Source organism: Macaca fascicularis, chromosome 20, assembly GCF_037993035.2.
Source record: "Macaca fascicularis isolate 582-1 chromosome 20, T2T-MFA8v1.1".
Lineage (NCBI taxonomy): Eukaryota > Metazoa > Chordata > Mammalia > Primates > Cercopithecidae > Macaca > Macaca fascicularis.
The window spans coordinates 5,267,177-5,284,946 of record NC_088394.1 but is presented as its reverse complement, the minus strand read 5'-3'; the positions used below and the strand labels follow the sequence as shown (position 1 = coordinate 5,284,946).

Here is a 17,770-nt window from a genome sequence, read left to right as displayed (position 1 = left end):
AGTGAGTTAGAAGCTGGGCATGGTGGCTCCCACCTGTACTCCCAGCACTTTGGGAGGCTGAGGCCGGTGAATCGTTTGAGGCCAGGAGTTCAAGAACAGCCTGGCCAACATGGTGAAACCCCCCTCTCGACTAGAAATACAAAAATTACCTGGGCATGGTGGTGTAGCAGGGTGAGCCGCAGACAGGAACCCCTCAGACACTGAATTGTAGAAGGAAAGGGCTTTATTCAGCAGGGAGCATCAGTGGACTCACGTCTCCAAAAATCAAGCTCCCTTTTAAGCAATTCCTGTCCCTTTTAAGGGTTTACAACTCTAAGGGGGTCGGTCCGATTGAGCAAGCAGGGGGTACATGACTGGGGGCTGCATGCACTGGTAATCAGAACAGAAAGGAACAGGACAGGGATTTTCAGGATGCTTTTCCATACAATGTCTGAAATCTATAGATAACACAAGCAGTTAGGTCAGGGCTTGATTTTTAACTACCAGGCCCAGGGCGTGGTGCTGGGCTATCTGCCTGTGGATTCCATTTCTGCCTTTTAGTTTTTAACTTCTTTCTTTGGAGGTGGAAATTGGGCATAAGACAATATGAGGGGTGGTCTCCTCCCTTAGTGGCACATGCCCGTAATCCCAGCTACTCAGGAAACTGAGACAGGAGAATCGCTTGAACCCAGGAGGCGGAGGTTGCACTGAGCCAACATTGTGCCACCACTGCACTCCAGCCTAGGCGACAGAACCAAACTCTGTCTTAAAAAGAAAAGGCCGGGTGAGGTGGCTCACGCCTGTAATCCCAGCAATTTGGGAGGCCGAGGTGGGTGGATCACGAGGTCAGGAGTTCAAGACCAGCCTGGCCAAGAAAGTGAAACCCTGTCTCTACTAAAAATACAAAAACTAGCTGGGCTCGGTGGTGGGTGCCTGTAATCCCAGCTACTCGGGAGGCTCAGGCAGGAGAATCTCTTGCACCGGGGGGCGGAGGTTGCAGTGAGCCGAGATCGCACCACTGCACTCCAGCCTGGACGACAGAGGGAGACCCTGTCTCAAAAAAATAAAATAAAATAATAAAATTTTTAAAGTGAGTTAGGCAAAGCAAATATCCAGCGGACAAGGCCTCAAGGGGTAAGAGTCGTGGACATTGCTTTAACTATCTTTGCCTGACGCCAAATACCTGAAAATTCAGATGTTCGTACAAGATAAAGAGGTAATTTTTCTCCTCCTCCCAGTGGTCACCCGCAGCATTCGGTTAAGGGGCTCTTCACCTCGCTCATTTCGGTCTAACCGGATTTACACAAATTCACTGCGCACGGGCCTGGGGCGGGCAAACCCGGAAAGGACGCAAAGTCCCGCAGGAGCAAGGAGGAGCCAACAGCGCCGGAGGAGGAGTTTCTGCCGACACTTCCGGATTGGCCGCTACAGCCAGGGGTCCTCCTACGCTGTGCTCCCGGCAGCGGCGCTCTGCCAGGTGGGGCCGGAGCTGCGAGGAGGGGTCGGCGCCTCGCGGGCAGCTCCATTCCCGCCTCTGCAGTGGACTTGGCCGCAGAATCGGGGTCCCGGGCTCCTGGAACTTGTTCCGGCCAGGCCGCGGCAAGGAGGTCACTCCAGCCGGTGGAACCCGGGCCAGGGGGCGGGTGACCAGACTCGGGCGGGGGAGGCGGGACGGAGGAGGGGAGGGGATCGGGCCCAAGGGGGACGAGGAGGGTCGCAGGACCCCGATATCTCGGGACAGGCGTCTTGCCGCTCCGGGCCCAGCTGCCCGCCTCCACACATACTCGGTGCGCAGACAATGGGGGGTCCCTTGTCGCTCCTGGCGGGAACCCGGGCCCCACCCCCAATTCCACGCCTCCCACTACCCCCAGATCTCTCTGGACCGCATTCGTCCCCTTGTCGTCCTCATGGCGGACAAGAAACTGGTGGTGGTTTTCGGAGGCACAGGTGAGCGAAACCCCAGACTGGGGCCCCTGAAGAACCAGGGCGCCCAGCCCTGAAGACCGCCCGTCCTGGGGTCTGCAGGGAGGGGTAAGGTCACTGGGACCCCCGACCCGAGTTGGGGCTGTGATCGCAGGAACGAGGCCAGAATTGCTTTCCATTTTTTTTTTTTTTTTTTAGACGGAGTTTTGCTCTGTCACCCAGGCTGGAGTGCAGTGGCACTATCTCAGCTCACTGCAACCTCTGCCTCCCGGGTTCAAGCTATTCCCCTGTCTCAGCCTCCCAAGTAGCTGGGATTACGCGCATGCCACCATGCCCAGCTAATTTTTGTATTTTTAGTAGAGTTCGGGTTTCATCGTATTGGTCAGGCTGGTCTCAAACTCCTGACCTCAGGCGATCGACCCGCCTCGGCCTCCCGAAGTGCTGGTATTACAGGCGTGAGCCACCATGCCCGACCTGCTTTCCAAATTAAAAAAAACAAGTTACTTAACTTACTTGAATAGGAGTACTTGAACATGATACCAAAATTAAATCTTCTTTCTAGCCTCCTCTTCTACCTCATCTATCGCTGTTACCAAGTTTCTTGAATATCCTGCCAGAGTAGATAACACGTTATCATTTTTAAAAATGATAGCATATTATTTCACTCCTATTTTTTTATTTATACATATTTAATATCTATAACAGCTTTATTGAGATATAATTCTCATACTATACAATCCACCTGTTTAAAGTGTGCAACTCACTGGTTTCTAGTGTATTCACAGAATTGTACAACCATCACCACAATCAATTTTAGAAAATTCCCATCACGGCAAAAAGAAACTCTGACCCAGGTGCAGTGACTCAACCCTGTAATCCCAGCACTTTAGTTGGACCAAGTGGGCAGATGGCTTGAGCTGAGGAGTTTCAGACCAGCCTAAGCAACATGGCAAAACCTCGTCTCTACAAAAAAATACAAAAATTAGCCGGCCATGGTGACATGCACCTATAGCTACCTGGGAGGTTGAGGTGGGAGGATCACCTGAGTCCAGTAGGTCAAGGCTGCAATGACCTGATTGTGCCACTGCACTCCAGCCTGGGTGACAGAGTGAGACCTGATCTCAAAAAAAAAAAAAAAATGAACTCCATGAACCCATGAATAGTTACTCCCCATTCTAACTCCTCCCAGCCAACCCCTAGAAAGCTCCAATCTACTTTTGGTATCTATGGATTTATCTATTCGGGACATTTCATATGAATAAAATCATAATATGTAGCCTTTTCTGTCTGACTTCTTTCAATTAGCATGTTTTCAAGGTTTGTTCGTGTTATAGTGTGTGTCCGGGCTTTACTCTTTTTTTTTTTTTTGAGACAAGAGTCCCCCTCTGTTGCCCAGGCCGCAGTACAGTGGCGTGATCTCTGCTCACTGCAACCTCTGCCACCCGGGTTCAAGCAATTCTCCTGTGTCACCCTCCTGAGTAACTGGGACTACTGGCGTAAGCCACCATGCCTGGCTAATTTTTGTATTTTTAGTAGACACGGGGTTTCACCATGTTGGCCAGACTGGTCTCGAACTCCTGACCTCAGGTGATCTGCCCACCTCAGCTTTCTAAAGTGCTGGGATTAGAGGTGTGAGCCACCGCACCTGGCCAGCTTTACTCTTTTTTTTTTTTTTTTTTTGAGACAGAGTTTCTCTCTTGTTGTCCAGGCTGGAGTGCAATGGCGCGATCGCTGCTCGCTGCAACCTCTGCCTCCCGGGTTTAAGCAATTCTCCTGCCTCAGCCTCCCAAGTAGCTGGTATTACAGGCGTGTACCACCACACTCAGCTAATTTTATAGTTTTTTAGTAGAGACGGGGTTTCACCATGTTGGTCAGGCTGGTCTCAAACTCCTCACAGCTTTACTCATTTTTATAGCTAATATTCCACTGTATGGATAGACCACATTCTGTTTATCCATTCATCAATGGATGGAACTTGATTTATTTCCACTTTTTGGCTATTATGCTGCCATGAACATTGGTGTACACTTTTTTCTGAGTCAGGGTCTTGCTCTGTTGCCCAGGCTGGAGTGCAGTGGCTCAGTCATCACTCACTGCAGCTTTGACTTCCAAGCCTCAAGCAATCCTCCTGCCTCAGTCTCCTGAGTAGCTGGAACTTTAGATGAGCGCTAACAGGCTAGCTGATTTTTTAATTTTTTGTAGAGACAGGGTCTCGCCCTGCTGCCCAGACTGGTCTCAAACTCCTGGCCTCAAGCAAAACTCACCCCCCTTACCTTCCCAAAGTGCTCAGATTACAGTTATGAGCTACTGTGCCTGGCCTCAGTCCTTATTTTTGATGGATTTCCGTGTAAATTGCAGATATGTGTACACTGCCCTTCCATACTAAGGCATGCATGACATTAGCTAGAATTCAGTATTTGTTTACAGATTTTTAAATTATGAGGTATATATAAAAATTTTTTTTTTTTTTTTTTGGAGACAGGGCCTTACTCTGTCACCCAGGCTGGCGTGCAGTGGTGTGTGTGATCACGGCTAACTGCAGCCTCAACAATCTCCCAGGCTGAGGCTTTCCTCCAGCCTCAGCCTCCCTGGTAGCTGGGACTAGAGGCACATGCCACCATGCCCAGCTAATTTTTGTATTTTTTTGTAGAGATAGGGTTTCGCCTTGTTGCCAGTTTCACCACATTGCCCAGGCTGGTCTCAAACTCCTGGGCTCAAGACATCTGCCTGACTCAACCTCCCAAAGTGTCAGGATTATGGGCATGAGCCACCGTGCCCAGCTGCAATGCACAAAATCTTAAGGGTATATCTGACAGATGCGCATGCCTGTGTGACTCAAGCTCCATTGAGATCGGAATAAGTTTTTGTATTCCTTTCTTTTAACTATTTTTCTTTGTCCCGTTTTTGAGCAGATCTTAATATGGTTGTGTATCTGAATATGGCTGTATATTCTACTTCAGGAAGAATTCAAATCCCATCAAGATCTGAATATGTTTTTGTTTTGTTTTGAGACAGAGTCTTACTCTGTCACCCAGGCTGGAGTGCAGTGGCCCAATCTCAGCTCACTGCAGCCTCTGCCACCCTGGTTCAAGCGATTCTCCTGCCTCAGCCTCCCGAGTAGTTGGGATTACAGGCTCTTGCCACGTGCCCAGCAAATTTTTTTTTTTTTTGAGACGGAGTCTTGCTCTGTCGCCCAGGCTGGAGTGCAGTGGCTCAATCTCGGCTCACTGCAAGCTCCACTTCCTGGGTTCACGCCATTCTCCTGCCTCAGCCTCCCAAGTAGCTGGGACTACAGGCACCTGCCACCATGGCTGGCTAAGTTTTTGTATTTTTACTAGAGATGGGGTTTCACCATGTTAACCAGAACGGTTTCGCCTTGTTCGATCTCCGGACCTCGTGATCTTCCCGCCTCGGCCTCCCAAAGTGCTGGAATTACAGTCGTGAGCCACTGCGCCCGGCCTAATTTTTTTTATTTTTAGTAGAGATGGGGTTTCACCATCTTGGCTAGGCTGGTCTTGAACTCCTGACCTCATGATCCACCCACTTCAGCCTCCCAAAGTGCTGGGATTACAGCCACTGAACCCAGCCTGAATATGGTTTTGTATTCTACTTTTTTTACTTTATTACATCATAAATATTTTTACCTTTATTTTTTTGAAACCAAGTTTCGCTCTTGTTGCCCAGGCTGGAGTGCAATGGCACGATCTTGGCTCACCGCAACCTCTGCGCTTCCCGGGTTCAAGCAATTCTCCTGCCTCAGTCTCTTGAGTAGCTGGGATTACAGGCATGTGCCACCATGCCTGGCTAATTTTGTATTTTTAGTAGAGACAGTGGTTTCTCCATGTTGGTTAGGGTGTTCTCAAACTCCCGACCTCAGGTGATCCACCCGTCTTGGTCTCAAAGTGCTGGGATTACAGGTGTGAGCCACTGCGCCGGCCCTTTTTTTTTTGAGAGGGAGTCTCACTTTGTCACCCAGGTCACCCAGGCTGGAGTGCAGTGGCGTGATCTGGGCTCACTGCAAGCTCCACCTCCTGGGTTCAAGTGATTCTCCTGCCTCAGCCTCTTGAGTAGCTGTGACTACAGGCACCCGCCACCACGCCTGGCTAAGTTTTTGTATTTTTAGCAGAGACGGGGTTTCACCGTATTAGCCAGGATGGTCTCGATCTCCTGACCTTGTTATCCACCCGCCCTGGCCTCCCAAAGTGCTGTGATTACAGGCGTGACCCACCGTGCCTGGCCTTTTTTTTTTTTTTTTTTTTGATACAGATTCTCACTCTGTCATCCAGGCTGCAGTGCCGTGGTGCAATCTCAGCTCACTGCAACCTCCGCCTCCTGGGTTCCAGCAATTCTCGTGCCTCAGCCTCCTGAGTAGCAGGGAGTATGGGCATGTGCCACCACATCCAGCTAATTTTTGTATTTTTTGATAGAGGTGGGGTTTCACCAAGCCAAGATCGTACCACTGCACTTCAGCCTGGGCGATAGAGTGAGACTTCATCTTAAAAAAATAAATAAAATAAAATAAAATAAAATAAAAATAATTGAATGAGAATCATCGCTGAGAAGGTTTCCTGGGTGTTCCTTGCTGTGGTGGAGCACTCCCTTCAGGGTTTCGCCCTTCAGTGGGACTTTCAGGCAGGTTTGACCTGGGAGGTGTTTTTGACTCTTTATAGGTGCCCAGGGTGGCTCCGTGGCCCGCACGCTCCTGGAAGATGGAACATTCAAGGTTCGAGTGGTGACCCGAAACCCTGGGAAGAAGGCAGCAAAGGAGCTGAGGCTGCAAGGTGCAGAAGTAGTGAAGGGAGACCAAGATGACCAGGTCAGCATGGAACTGGCCCTGAATGGGGCTTACGCCACCTTCATTGTGACCAATTACTGGGAGAGCTGCAGCCAGGAGAAGGAGGTCAAGCAGGTGAGGGAAGCAGGAGCTGCAGGGAGGCTGGGCCAGGCTAGGAGCAGAGCGCCTGGGAGGAGCTCCAACTCTGCAGGGAGGGCTGACCACGGCAGGCCTTTCCCTCTCCTTCATACCTCTGCCTGCTCTAGGCTGTGAAGCAGGTGGACGCTGTTGCGTCCAATGACTTTTTTTTTTGAGACAGTCCCAGTCTCACTGAGCAACCACACCTGGTCTGTTTGTTTGTTTTTTAATGAAAAATGTTAGAAGTTGCTTTTTTAAAAAAAGAATTTACACTTTTATTTTAGATTCGGGGGTACATGCACAGGTTTGTTACATTGGTATATTGAGTGATGCTGGGGTCTGGGGTGTGACCTGACCTGTCACCCAGGTAGTGGGCACAGTACCCAGTAGGTAGGTTTTCAACCCTTGCCTCCCTCCCTCCCATGGTCCCCAGTGTCTGTTGTTGCCTTCATGTCCACATGTACCCATCAAAACTTGTTATTAGCCTTGACCCTTTCTTCAATTATGGTCTTACCTAGAAACCCATTATATAGAACGTACAAAGACAACTTCTCTGATTAACACAGATCTTGTTTTTTTTTTTTTTGAGACGGAGTCTCGCTCTGTCCCCCAGGCTGGAGTGTGGTGGCGCAATCTTGGCTCACTGCAAGCTCCGCCTCCTGGGTTTCATGCCATTCTCCTGCCTCAGCCTCCCGAGTAGCTGGGACTACGGGCGCCTGCCACCATGCCCGGCTAATTTTTTGTATTTTTAGTAGAAACGGGGTTTCACCATGTTAGCCAGGATGGTTTCAATCTCCTGACCTTGTGATCCGCCCGCCTCGGCCTCCCAAAGTGCTGGGATTACAGGCGTGAGCCACTGTGACTGGCCAGATCTTTTAAGACGGAGTCTTGTTCCGTCACACAGGCTGGAGTGCAGTGGTGGAATCTCAGCTCACGGCAACCTCTGCCTCCCAGATTCAAGCAATTCTCCTGCCTCAGCCTCCCGAGTAGCTTGGATTACAGGTGTGCACCAGCACGCCCAGCTAATTTTTGTATTTTTAGTAGAGACAGGGTTTCACCATGTTGGCCAGGCTGGTCTTGAACTCCTGACCTCATCTGATCTGCTCGCCTTGGCCTCCCAAAGTGCTGGCATTACAGGCGTAAACCACATGCCCGGCCCTAAGCAGATCTTATTTCTTTTCTTTCTTTCTTTCTTTTTTGAGACTGAGTTTCGCTCTTTTTGCCCAGGCTGGAGTGCAATGGCGCAATCTTGGCTCACCGCAATCTCCGCCTCCGGGGTTCAAGTGATTGTCCTGCCTCAGCCTCCCGAGTGGCTAAGATTACAGGCATGTGCCACCATGCCTGGCTAATTTTTTTGTATTTTTAGTAGAGACGGGGTTTCTCCATGTTGGTCAGGCTGGTCTCGAACTCCTGACCTCAGGTGATCTGCTTGCCTCGGCCTCCCAAAGTGCTGGGACTACAGTTGTGAGTCACTGCGCCCAGCCCAGCAGATCTTATTTCTAATCCTGATGATTCCGTGTGGGCTTCCTGGTACTGTCACAACAAAGGACCACAATCCACGTGGCTTAAAACCATAGAAATCAGCTGAGCGCGGTGGCTCACGCTTGTAATCCCAGCACTTTGGGAGGCCAAGGCGGGCGGATCACTTGAAGTCAGGAGTTTGAGGCCGGGCGCGGTGGCTCAAGCCTGTAATCCCAGCACTTTGGGAGGCCGAGACGGGCGGATCACGAGGTCAGGAGATCGAGACCATCCTGCCTAACACGGTGAAACCCCGTCTCTACTAAAAAGTACAAAAAACTAGCCGGGCGAGGTGGCGGGCGCCTGTAGTCCCAGCTACTCGGGAGGCTGAGCCAGGAGAATGGCGTAAACCCGGGAGGCGGAGCTTGCAGTGAGCAGAGATCCGGCCACCGCACTCCAGCCTGGGTGACAGAGAGAGACTCCGTCTCAAAAAAAAAAAAAAAAAAAAAAAAAAAAAAAAAAAAAAAAAAAGGAGTTTGAGACCAGCCTGGCCAAGACAGTGAAACCCCGTCTCTACCAAAAATACAAAAATTAGCTGGGCGTGGTGGTGGGCGCCTGTAATCCCAGCTACTCAGGAGGCTGAGGCAGGAGGATCGCTTGAACCCGAGGTTGCAGTGAGCCAAGATTGTGCCACTGCACTCCAGCCTGGGCAACAGAGGTAGACTCTGTCTCAAAAACAAAACAAAAACAAAAATCATAGAAATCGATTCTCTGATATTCTAGAAGCTAGAAGTCCAAAATCAAGGTGTCAGCAACGTCACCCTCTCTCCAGAGGCTTTGAGGCTGGGTGCGGTGGTTCATGCTTGTAATCCCAGCACTTTGGGAGGCTGAGGTGGGCAGATCACTTAAGGTCAGGAGTTCAAGACCAGCCTGGCCAACACGGTGAAACCCCGTCTCTACTAAAAATACAAAAAACTAGCCGGGCGAGGTGGCGGGTGCCTGTAGTCCCAGCTACTCAGGAGGCTGAGGCAGGAGAATGGCGTAAACCTGGGAGGTGGAGCTTGCAGTGAGCTGAGATCCGGCCACTGCACTCCAACCTGGGCGACAGAGTGAGACTCCGTCTCAAAAAAAAAAAAAAAAAACAGGCTGGGCGCGGTGGCTCACGCCTGTAATCCAGCAATTTGGGAGGCCAGGCGGGTAGATCACGAGGTCAGGAGATCGAGACCATCCTGGCTAACACAGTTAAACCCTGTCTCTACTAAAAATAGAAAAAAATTAGCCGGGAGTCGTAGCGGGCACCTGTAGTCCCAGCTACTCAGGAGGCTAAGAGAGGAGAATGGCGTGAACCTGGGAGGCAGAGCTTGCAGTGAGCCACGATTGTGCCACTGCACTTCAGCCTGGGTGACAAAGTGAGACTCCATCTCACAACAAAACGAACCAAAACAAGGGGTTCGAGGGAAATCCTTCTTCACCGTTTCCAGCTTCTTGTGGCTCCAGGTGTTCCTTGGCTTGTGGCCACAAAGCTCCCATCTCTGCTTCCCTCTTCACATGGCCTTCTCCAAGTTCATCTCCTCTCCCGTCTCTCATAAGTACCCTGGTTACTGGATTTAGGGCCCATCTAGTTAGTGCAGGATGTTCCCATCTCAAGATCCTTCACATAATTACATCTGCCAAGACCCTTTTTCTGAATAAGGTCACATTCACACGTTTCAGGAGTGAGGATGTGGCGTATCTTTTTGGAGGCCACCGTCCGAATCCCTGCATCACCTCATGCAGTAGGTAGTGTTGTCATCTGCATTTAACCAACGAGCTCAGGATGGTGCCATCACCTGTCCAGGGTCACACAGCTTGTACATGGCAGAGCCTGATTGGAACCTATGCAGCTGTGGTGTCACTATAGTCTCCCAGGGCTCTCCAAGGAAGATGGCTGAGCTCTGTGGGCAGGGTGTTCTCACACCAGCAGAAATGGGACACGTGCATTATCCTTTGGGCCTCCATGTAGGCCGTCCCCCTGCAGCCGACCTCCTCGCCCCTCCTGTGTTGCACATGGTGGGCCAGAGTTGGTGGCTGGTAGAAGGCTTCCAGGGCTGTGTTAACGGGTGTGCTGTCATATGTGAACATCATTCCAGGAGAGGGGGCCTCCTCAGGGGTAAGTGGGGTCTGGCTGTTAACCTCGCAGATGGTGGCCGCTCTGGGATTAGAACACTGGGGCCGTGACCAGGGACAGACGTCCTTCCTCTGAGCCTTGTGATCTCTCTATCCCTGCCCTCCAGGGGAAGCTGCTCGCTGATCTGGCCAAGCGTCTGGGCCTCCACTATGTGGTCTATAGCGGCCTACAGAACATCAAGAAGCTGACGGCAGGGAGATTGACCGCGGCGCACTTTGACGGCAAAGGAGAGGTGGAGGAATATTTCCGAGACATCGGCGTTCCCATGACCAGTGTGCGGCTGCCCTGCTATTTCGAGAACTTCCTCTCCCACTTCTTGCCCCAGAAAGCCCCAGATGGAAAGAGCTACTTGCTGAGTGAGTGCCCTTCCTCGCACATGGTGAGGCAGAGCTCTCCACCTTGTGAAGCTGTTAGTGTAGCAGACCTTGGGCCGCTGTCACGTGGTACCAGGTCCAAGCCATGGCTCCCTCACGTTGGGCCCAGGACTGAGCATGTCCTGTCAGCTTGTGGGGCCTCGACTTCCTGTTCTGTGAGATGGGCTTTATACTGAGGTTTGCAAGGGTGGCAAGATCTACTGAGACAGTGATGATGCAATGCTCGCTTGGTCCATTGGAAGGCTTTACAGAGAGGACCTAGTGATTGTCAGTTCTCCTTCAAAGATAAGGAGGAGGACCAGGCGTGGTGGGTCATGCCTATAATCCCAGCACTTTGGGAGGCTGAGGTGGGGATATCACCTGAGGTCAGGAGTTCGAGACCAGCCTGGCCAACATGGTGAAACCCCATCTCTACTAAAAATACAAAAATTAGCCAGCCCGGCATGGTGGTGCACACCTATAATCCCACCTACTTGGGAAGCTGAGGCAGGAGAATTGCTTGAACCCAGGAGGTGGAGGTAGCAGTGAGCTGAGATCGTGGCACTGCACTCTAGCCTGGGCGACAGAGCAAGACCCCGTGACAAAAAAAAAGACTGGGCGCGATGGCTCAGGCCTGTAATCCCAGCACTTTGGGAGGCTGAGGAGGGTGGATCACAGGGTCTGAAGATCGAGACCATCCTAGCTAACATGGTGAAAGCCTGTCTCTACTAAAAATACAAAAAATTAGCCAGGCGCGGTGGCGGGCGCCTGTAGTCCCAGCTACTCTGGAGGCTGAGGCAGGAGAATGGTGTGAACCCGAGAGGCGGAGCTTGCAGTGAGCCGAGATGGCGCCACTGCACTCCAGCCTAGGCGACAGAGCAAGACTCTGTCTCAAAAAAAAAAAAAAAAACCTCCAGTCAGGGTTATCTCTTGCTCCGGTCTCTGAGCTCTGTGCCCTCGAGCTCCTAGGGGATCTGAACAGGTAGCTGCATTGGCCCGTCTCTAGGTAAGAGGATGGCACCCAAGCATTCCACGGGCCACACCCAGACCCTTGCCAGCCTCCCCATCTACAAAACCTCAGCCTGGAAAGTTGCAAGTCATTCATTCATTCAGGATTTATCAAGCTTTTATCATGGACGTGCTGCTCTGGGCCAGCCCTTGGTGTCTGGTTAATCAGGATTTCTGGTAAGTGAGTTGGTATTTAGAGTATCCACCCAGAGGTGGACATTCCAGCTTCCAGGAATTTAGGATGTGACAGAGTACTTCAGGCTGGTGCCTCAGGATCAGCAGAGACCCTGGGCTCCAGCCGCACTCTCTGTAGCAGCTTTCAAAGTCCTTTTCCTTTGTCCCTTGTCCATCATCCTAGCGCTAAGAGAGCTGGGCAGGCCCAGGTTCTTAGCCCCATTCTGGGAATGCAGCAACCCAGACTCAGAGAGCCTCAACAGCCTGCCCCAGGTGGCAGTAGCTGGATTCCATCCTGCTTCCTGACTGAATTCCACTGCTACCTCTGTGCTACCACAAATAGCAAGACATATCTTAGCTATGCCTGAGTGCTGGAGTATGCAGCTGACTGCTGGGAAGAACCAGCTTGGACCCTTTGGAGAGGGGCTCTGTCCCTGTCCGGGTCTGCCCTTGGGACATGTGCCAGCTCATGTCTGTGCCCCACAGGCCTGCCCACAGGTGACGTTCCCATGGATGGCATGTCTGTGTCCGACCTGGGTCCCGTGGTGCTCAGCCTGCTGAAGATGCCAGAAAAATACATCGGCCAGAACATCGGGCTGAGTACTTGTAGGCACACGGCTGAGGAGTACGCTGCCCTGCTCACCAAGCACACCCACAAAGTCGTGCACGATGCCAAGGTGGGCCTCCCACCCCAGGGGACTCAGGCAGCTGTGTCAGGGCTTTCTAGCTCCCCATAGGGAGGGTGTATCCAGGGCTGCCCACCCCTCTGGGAAATGCATCTAAATTCATTTGTTCATTGTCAACGTTTATTTTCTGCTGTTCTAGGAGCTAAGTGGCCACAGAGTGAAATTTCTGGCTTAGATGTTTTGGCCAAGTAGTGAGAAAAGCTTCCAGGAGGAGGGGTGAAAATGCAGGCCCTGCTGGGCTCCTCTGTGGGAGGGGATTTGAAGGGAAAGAGTCTAGAAAGAGAGGCCCAACCCCTGCCCCCAATATTGGCCTGGCTGGGTGGGCAGGAGGCCTACTGGACAGACTCTTGGGTACCTGTTTTCTAATGTCTGTCATTACCATTAGGAAAGTAAGACCTACTCATTAAAGAATCTGGAAGGCCGGGTGCAGTGGCTCACGCCTGTAATCCAGAACTTTGGGAAGCTGAGGCAGGTGGATCACCTGAGGTCAGGAGTTCGAGACCAGCCTGGCCAACATGGTGAAACCCCATCTCTACTAAAAATAAACAAATTAGCTGGGTGTGGTGGTAGGCGCCTGTAATCCCAGCTACTTGGGAGGCTAAGGCAGGAGAATCACTGGAACCCAGGAGGCGGAGTTTGTAGTAAGCCGAGATCATGCCATTGCACTCCAGCCTGGGTGACAGAACGAGACTCCAAACAAACAAACAAAAAGAATCTGGGAAACACTGGAGTCCTTAAAAGACAAAAGTTGGGCTGGGCGTGGTGGCTCACGCCTGTAATCCCAGCACTTTGGGAGGCCGAGGCAGGCGGATCACGAGGTCAAGAGATCAAGACCATCCTGACTAACACGGTGAAACCCCGTCTCTACTAAAAATACAAAAATTAGCCGGGCGTGGTGGCGGGCGCCTATAGTCCCAGCTACTCGGGAGGCTGAGGCAGGAGAGTGGTGTGAACCCAGGAGGCGGAGCTTGCAGTGAGCCTAGATCGTGCCACTGCACTCCAGCCTAGGGGACAGAGCGAGACTCTGTCTCAAACTAAACAAACAAACAAAAGACAAAAGTTGAGCTGGGTATGGTGGCTCACACCTGTAATCCCAGCACTGTGGGAGGCCCAGCTGGGTAGATCACGAAGTCAGGAGCTGGAGACCAGCCTGGCCAACATGGTGAAACACTGTCTCTACTAAAAATACAAAAATTAGCCGGCATGGTTGCAAGCACCTGTAACCCCAACCATTAGGGAGGCTGAGGCAGGAGAATTGCTTGAACCTGGGAAGCGGAGGTTGCAGTGAGCCGAGATCGTGCCACGGCATGCCACCCTGTGCGACAGAGCAAGACTCCATCTCAGAAAAAAAAAAAAAAAAAAGACAAAAGTTAGTTGGGCACGTTGGCTCATACCTGTAATCCCAGCACTTTGGGAGGCTGTGGCAGGAGGATTGCTTGAGCTCAGGAGTTGAAGACAAACCTAGGCAACATAGTGAGACCCCATCTCTACAAAACATACAAAAATAACCCGATTGTGGTGGTGAGCACCTGTTGCCCCAGCTATTCAGGAGGCCAAGGCAGGAGGATCACTTGAGCCTAGGAGTTCAAGACCTGCCTGGGAACCATAGGGAGACCCCTTCTCTAGAAAAAATAAAAATTAGCCATGTGTGATGCTGCGTGCCTGTAGTCCCAGCTATTCAGGAGGCTGAGGTGGGAGGATTGCTTGAGCCCAGGAGTTCGAGGCTGCAGTGAGCTATGTGCACCCTACCGCCACTCTAGTCTGAACGACAGAGTAAGACTCAGTCTTAACAACAACAAAGACAAAAGTCACCCTTAGAGCCCTACCGAGACTCAGTACAGTAATGGGAGGAGGCCGTGGCACAGAAAGGTTCAGGGTTTAGGGGGGTCAGCCTCCTGGGCTGAGATCTGGTTCCAGCCATTGAGACCTGCCAATGTGTAAGTTCAGGAACGTTTCCTGACCCCCCCTACCTGTTTTCTCATCTGTGAAATGAGTGTATCAATAGTATACACCCCTTTGGTTTGTTGTGAGGATTAAATGAAAAAAACTGCAAAAGCTTTGTTTTAGTACTATGCCTAACACCTCCAAAATATGCACTAAATGACTTACATTGCTTTAAAAAAGAAAAAGGCCTGAGCCAGGTCATGGAAGATTTGGGGAGCTGAGGAGTTAAGATTCAGCTCAGTGGGGATGGGAACAGCTTTGGTTTTTTGTTTGTTTGTCTTGTGTGTGTTGTTTTTGAGACGGTCTCACTCTTTTGTCCAGGCTGGAGTGCAGTGGCGTAATCATAGCTCACTGCAACCTCAACCTCCCAGGCTCAAGCAACCCCACCACCTGTGCCTCCCAAGTAGCTGGGACTGTAGGTGCATGCCACTGGGCCTGGCCAATTTTTGAAAATTTTTTGTAGAGAAGGGGTCTCGCTTTGTTGCCTAGGCTGGTGTCAAACTCCTGGGCTCAAGCGATCCTCCCACCTCCACCTCCCCAAGTGCTGGGATGACAGGTGTGAGCCACCATGTCCGGTCAAGCTTTGGTTTTTGAGCAAGAAAGTGATGCAGGGAGGTCTCTGATTTGGAAGAGATTGAGATATTTTCATCTCATGATCTGAAAATAATAGTCTTTTTATTTATTCATTTTTGAGACAGGGTCTCACTCTGTCACCCAGGCTGGAGTACAACGGTGTGATCTCAGCTCACTGTAACCTCCACCTCCTGGGTTCAAGCAGTTCTCCTGTCTCAGCCTCCTAAGTAGCGGGGATTACACGCATCCACCACCAGGCCCGGCTAATTTTTGTATTTTTGGTAGAGATGGGGTTTTACCGTGGTGGCCAGGCTGGTCTCAAAAACTCCTGGCCTCAAGTGATTTGCCTGCCTCAGCCTCCCCAAGTGCAGGGATTATGGGAATTAGCCACAGCCTCTGGCTAAGAACAATCTTTAAACTGATCTAGAATGTCAGGCTGCTCAGGAGAGTAGCGGTTTCTCAACTTTCGGCTTTTCTAACTTCTACTAAGTTTTCAAATGACCTTGTACTGAGGACCTGGGTCAGCGACCGAGACAGTAGTGGTTCTGGGTGTAGCAAGTCGGGAGACCCCAGCCCATCCGGCCTTCCCCCCCAGCCTGCCACCTCCCAGGGCACTGGAGGACACCGGCCACAACAGGCTTCTCTGCTTCCAGATGACTCCTGAGGACTATGAAAAGCTTGGCTTTCCCGGGGCCCGGGACCTGGCCAACATGTTCCGTTTCTATGCCCTGAGACCCGACCATGACATCGAGCTGACCCTGAGACTCAACCCCAAGGCCCTGACGCTGGACCAGTGGCTGGAACAGCACAAAGGGGACTTCGCCCTGCTGTGACCTGCCCATCTTGCAGCCCCTTTTGGGGGTTGGGGACACCAGAGGGGCAGAGGCACCGACATCTGAATAAAGCCATTGTTCTCCCAGATGGCTTCCAGGATTTGGCTTGGGGTGATAGCTGGGTACCAACACAGCAGTAAGAGGGGGTCCAGGGCTGAAGGGATCACTTGGTGACTGGGACGAGTGACCTACACGTGTGTTTACTCAAACAGGTGTGAAGTGGCCCGTTCTGACCTCAGCTAGCAGAGCAGCTCTGACCAGCAGCCTCTTGTTCCCATCACATTTGAAATTCATTTACAGACGGGGACATAGCACAGGACACAGAGGAGCCGCAGGAGCCAAGCTTCCGACACACCCCTTTTCATCTCCAGAGTCAGTAAGGCCATCTGCACATGTGAGCTGGGGACAGGCTCTGCGGGGGGGCGGGCGAGGAAGGGGCTTCTCCCTTTCCTCCTCATCCTTGTCCTGGGAGGAGCCAGCCTTGGGGTGCTGTCCAGGACACAGGCGACCTTCAAACAGGTTGGAAAAAGGAAAATTGGATGTGGCAGAGCTGTGGCCCACAATGCACAGTGATTGGACACTGCTGGGAAAAGGTGATGCTGCCTGCAGCAAAGGCTGGGAAGCAAAACTGAAGGAGAAACAACCCACCTTGCTTGCTGGGGTGGGTCACAGAGAAGAGGGACAGAGGCCGAGAGAACAGTCGTTTGCCTGAGAGTTTGTGGTCCATGGCAGTTCTGTGATTTTTTTTTTTTTTTTTTTTGAGACGGAGTCTCACTCTGTCACAGGCTGGAGCACAGTGGTGCGATCTCAGCTCACTGCAACCTCCGCCTCCTGGGTTCAAGTGATTCTCCTGCCTCAGCCTCCCAAGTAGCTGGGATTACAGGCACCCACCACCACGCCCAGCTAATTTTTGTATTTTTAGTAGACACGGGGTTTCACCGTATTGTCCAGGATGGTCTCGATCTCTTGACCTCGTGATCTGCCCGCCTCGGCCTGCCAAAGTGCTGGGATTACAGGCATGAGCCACTGCGCCCAGACAATTATTATTATTTTTTTTAAGAGACAAGGTCTCGCTCTGTTGCCCAGGCTGGAGTGCAGTGGCGCAGTCATAGGTCGCTGCAGCCTTCACCTCCGAGGCTTAAGTGGTCCTTCCACCTCAACCTCCTGAGTAGCTGGGATTACAGTACGGGTATCAACCACCAAGCCCAGCAGTTCTGTGAATTTCAACACGTTTGGATTTGTGTGACTACCATCATGATTTTTATTTATTTTTATTTTTTTTTTATTTATTTATTTTTTTTTTTGGAGACGGAGTCTTGCTGTGTCGCCCAGGCTGGAGTGCAGTGGCCGGATCTCAGCTCATTGCAAGCTCCGCCTCCCGGGTTTTTACACCATTCTCCTGCCTCAGCCTCCCGAGTAGCTGGGACTACAGGCGCCCACCACCTCGCCCGGCTAGTTTTTTGTATTTTTTAGTAGAGACGGGGTTTCACCGTGTTAGCCAGGATGGTCTCAAACTCCTGACGTCGTGATCCGCCCATCTCGGCCTCCCAAAGTGCTGGGATTACAGGCTTGAGCCACCGCGCCCGGCCGATTTTTATTTTTTTACTTCCCCACCCTGGCTCTGGTACTCCAGGCACAAAAGTTCATTCTATCCACTGACTGAAGCGTTTCTTTGACAATTTACCAGTATGCTGGGCCCTAAATACAATGTAGCAAAAAAAGGGTATGCTCCCTGCCTTGAGGAGCTTCTATTTAGTGGG

At 51.5% G+C, this 17,770-nt stretch overlaps 1 protein-coding gene across 6 annotated transcripts; it reads left to right on the top strand.

Annotated features, from left to right (window-relative positions):
• Window positions 1–1,385: 1,385 nt before the first annotated feature.
• NMRAL1 (NmrA like redox sensor 1) lies at window positions 1,386–16,096 on the top strand. Of its 6 annotated transcripts, none has more exons than XM_015442414.3 (6): window positions 1,386–1,456; window positions 1,851–1,926; window positions 6,573–6,718; window positions 10,546–10,795; window positions 12,461–12,651; window positions 15,831–16,096. In XM_015442414.3, the coding sequence occupies exons 2-6, from the start codon at window positions 1,887–1,889 to the stop codon at window positions 16,008–16,010; spliced, it is 807 nt and encodes a 268-aa protein (XP_015297900.2). In that variant the 5' UTR covers window positions 1,386–1,456; window positions 1,851–1,886; the 3' UTR covers window positions 16,011–16,096. The 6 variants fall into 6 exon arrangements, with proteins under 6 accessions (XP_015297900.2, XP_005591179.2, XP_065392993.1 ...); XM_005591122.4 differs by having other exon boundaries at window positions 6,573–6,811; XM_065536921.1 differs by having other exon boundaries at window positions 1,386–1,586.
• The last annotated feature ends 1,674 nt before the right edge of the window (window positions 16,097–17,770 follow it).